This window comes from Mirounga angustirostris, unplaced genomic scaffold (genome assembly GCF_029215605.1).
Source record: "Mirounga angustirostris isolate CCGP_5_RB_7025 unplaced genomic scaffold, mMirAng1.0.hap1 SCAF_6, whole genome shotgun sequence".
Taxonomy (NCBI): domain Eukaryota; kingdom Metazoa; phylum Chordata; class Mammalia; order Carnivora; family Phocidae; genus Mirounga; species Mirounga angustirostris.
In genome coordinates, this window is record NW_026991714.1 from 4,221,090 (window position 1) to 4,224,591 (window position 3,502).

Consider the following 3,502-nt stretch of genomic DNA (forward strand, 5'->3'; position numbering starts at 1 on the left):
ATCAAGAAAGGATAAGAGATAAATACACTAGTTATCTGTAATAGGAGACAGACAATGGTAATGTCCATAAAAGAATTCGAAGTAATACCCCAGACACCGTGCTGTGCACTTTGTGCACATTATAGCAGCTCATTTAGCCTCACAAAAACAGAGCCGGAGAGTGGTTTCTTGGTTTTTCAGAAAAGGAAACCAAGGTTCACAGAGGTTTAGTGATTCACAATAGTCAACCGTTACTGTATTCTACTCAAGTCTTTGATCTTAACCTTACGGAGAGTTAAAGGTGAAAATCAGGTCTAGTTGAGACATCAGGACAGTCTTTTGAGATTGTGAAGAATTGTAGGAAACAAATGGATAAGACAGAATGGAGACAACAACTAGAAGTAATGAAATCAGGAGAGCCAAGCACGTGTGAGGAATAGCAAGGAGAGAAGCAACCGGAGTAAAGGGTAGGATTTGGTTGCAAGGTTGCAGCAGAGTGTCAATGGCACTGGCTCCCAAGCTGAAGGACCTCTAATTCAGATGACAGAGGGGCAGAGGGAGAAGCAGACTCGCTCTGAGCAGGGATCCTGATGTGGGGCTCGATGCCAGGACCCTGGGATCATGACCTGAGTCAAAGGCAGATCCTGAACATACTGAGCCACCCAGGCGCCCCTGCATTTTTAGTAATAGAGGGAACAGAAACAGAGGTCACTGTGGTGGTGCCAGGGTAGGTCACCAATGAATCCCCAGCACCCAGGGTCATGCTTGGAAATTAATGAATGAATGCAAGTCATGTATGAATCAGGCTAGCACCAAAAATTAACATAAATATACTCTCAATGCTAGGAACTCGAAGAAAACAGAGTGCTAGGTGAACATATCTGCAGACGGTAGATAGGTTACCAGGAAAATAAGTCCTAATGAGAAATGGGAAAATCCAGCATAAGGAAACCCCACAATACTCAGAAGAGCTGTGTAATAGCTGCAAATATAAGCTTCAGGGAGACAAAGTGCACCCTAATTCTCTTGTCCCTTACCAATGGCATAGACCTACTGCTCAATACTGTATTAATCAAAGGTAAAGAGATTGTCCAGGATCTGCAGAAAGCAGAATCCCAGGATGTCCTACACACAGAAGTCTGGTCCATGGAGCGGGGGAGGCCTTGCACGCACAACCCACAGAAGCCCCTACGTCAAGAGGGTGAGGGCCCCACCTCCACAGGCCAACCAGACCCCTCCCCACCAGCTCCACCTCCACTCTCCCAGCCCAGAACCAGGTCACAGGGATGACACCCTAGCAGTCCCTTGTAGCTAATAAATAACCCCCAGTGGTTTCCCGGCCAGGCACCACCCTCCTTCCATCAGCAGCTCTGACCCTTGGCACATCCCTGGTGCTCTCCATCCCCCATCCTCTCCCACAGCTGCATATAAACCCCGGGGAGCCTGAGGTCTAAGAGTGTGAGTCTCAGAAGCTGGGGGACAAGCACAGTACTCTCTGTACCCTCACCCTGGTCACTCCGCTGCTAGCACAGCCCCAGGCTAAGAGCATGGACAAGCTGCTGCTTTGGGTCTTCGCCCTTGCCACTCTCCCAGAAGCCTTTGCTCAGACAGGTAGGGTGGTCACGGGATGGTCAGGGAGCATGAGATGAGAAAAGGGGTTGGGTAAGTTATTTTTCTCCCTGCATGAGTGAGTGAGAGGTCTTATTTCTCTACCCCACAGACCTCAGCGGGAAGGTGTTTGTGTTCCCTCAAGAATCTTCTACTGACCACGTGACCTTGACTCCAAAGCTGGAGAAGCCTCTACAGAGCTTTACCTTGTGCTTCCGAGCCTACAGCGACCTGACGCGTGCCCACAGCCTCTTCTCCTACAATGCCCAGGGCAAGGACAATGAGATCCTGGTCTATAAGCAAAGAGTTGGGGAGTACTCGCTGTACATTGGAGGAACCAAAGTCACCTCCAAAGTTGCCGAGGAGTTGCCCAGCCCCACGCACATCTGTGTCACCTGGGAGTCTTCTACCGGCATTGCCGAGTTTTGGATCAATGGGAAGCCACTGGTGAAGAAGGGCCTGAAGAAGGGCTACTCAGTGGCAACCCAGCCCAAGATCATCCTGGGGCAGGAGCAGGATTCCTATGGAGGGGGGTTTGACAAGAACCAGTCCTTTGTAGGGGAGATTGGGGACTTGTACATGTGGGACTCTGTGCTGTCTGCACAACAGATCGTGTCTGTGCAGCAAGGCTCCTACCTCCTTGATCCCAACATCCTGGACTGGAGTGCTCTGGACTATGAGATGCAAGGCTATGTCGTCATCAAGCCCCTGGTCTGGGCCTGAGGTCTTGAATCAACAGGATCCCTCAAAAATGAAATGACCAATGAGTAAGGAATCTGCTCAAGACAATGCCATGTGAGATCCCATATCCGGAGCGCTTTCTTCTTTGAATTTCCTGTCTACATGTTGCCGAGTAAAAAAGTATGTTGTATCATGCCACCTGCATTTGTTTAGTACTTGTTATGGTCTAAGCATTTTTGCTTTGATCCACTTATTTGAAAAATCAGCGTTTGTTTTTTATCTTCCAGAACAATCAGGTTGCAAAGTGGGAGGGCAGGGGACCCCATAACTAGGAAGATACATCACAAAGCCAGAGCACTCCCTGAGTAGGGCAGTGGCAATACTGACAAGCTACTAATCATTTATACTAATTCCAAAAGTGTGCAAAATTTCAAAAGGATCCTACTTGGTTTTCCAGCTAAAAATCAAAAAGAGGTCTAAGGTTACAGCAGCAGAGAAACAACTATAATGAGAAAAGTAAAAATAATGTAGAAACTGACATCAAGTAATGAGGAAAACTAGCAGCAGGAGTGGAAACTAAAAATGTGTAGAAGTCTGGAGTCCTCATGCAAGATGGCAAACATGCCTTTTTTCTAAAAATTCCCAGTGGTATCATATGATGCTTGATTTTCAGGATCCTGTCCTGAAGTCATCAGGAATACTGCTCATGACTCCCAGTTCAAAATCCTATGGATCCCCATCTCAGAGAATGTAATTTAAACCCTTAATGTGACACTGTCCTCCATAACCTGACCCCCACTTACCTCCTTCAGGTAGAACTCTTCGCACCCAGTATCCTCATTATAGTACTACAAAATATTTGTCTGATTTTATCAGTAGTTACTTTCATCACAAAAGCCACAAGCCACAGCTCCTCGCCCATCCCCAACAGAAAGAGAGTGCCTTCTTAGAGAAGGACCCCCCAAAGAGAATTTGGCAGCATATGGAAAATAAAGCAGGCTTTGCCCAGATAATGGGGCGTGAAGCCAAGGGAAATCAGAAAGACCACATCCAGGAGAGCTTCGAAATGATAACAGAAGGGATTACTTCAAACTCCCGCATTCATTCACCAGGGATCGACCAAGAGGCAGACACCAGCTACAAGGAAGTAGGCTAGAACCCCGGAACTCCATTACCAGAGCAACAGGGTCAGGCAGGGAGGAGCAGGGAGAATCCGAGATTTGCCAGCGTGCTT

General features: G+C 47.6%; 1 protein-coding gene across 1 annotated transcript; it reads left to right on the top strand.

Annotated features, from left to right (window-relative positions):
- The first annotated feature begins 1,526 nt into the window (after positions 1-1,526).
- Positions 1,527-2,667, top strand: APCS (amyloid P component, serum). Its single transcript, XM_045876068.2, has 2 exons — positions 1,527-1,590; positions 1,700-2,667. Exons 1-2 carry the CDS (start codon positions 1,527-1,529, stop codon positions 2,308-2,310), a joined length of 675 nt encoding a protein of 224 aa, XP_045732024.1. The 3' UTR covers positions 2,311-2,667.
- The last annotated feature ends 835 nt before the right edge of the window (positions 2,668-3,502 follow it).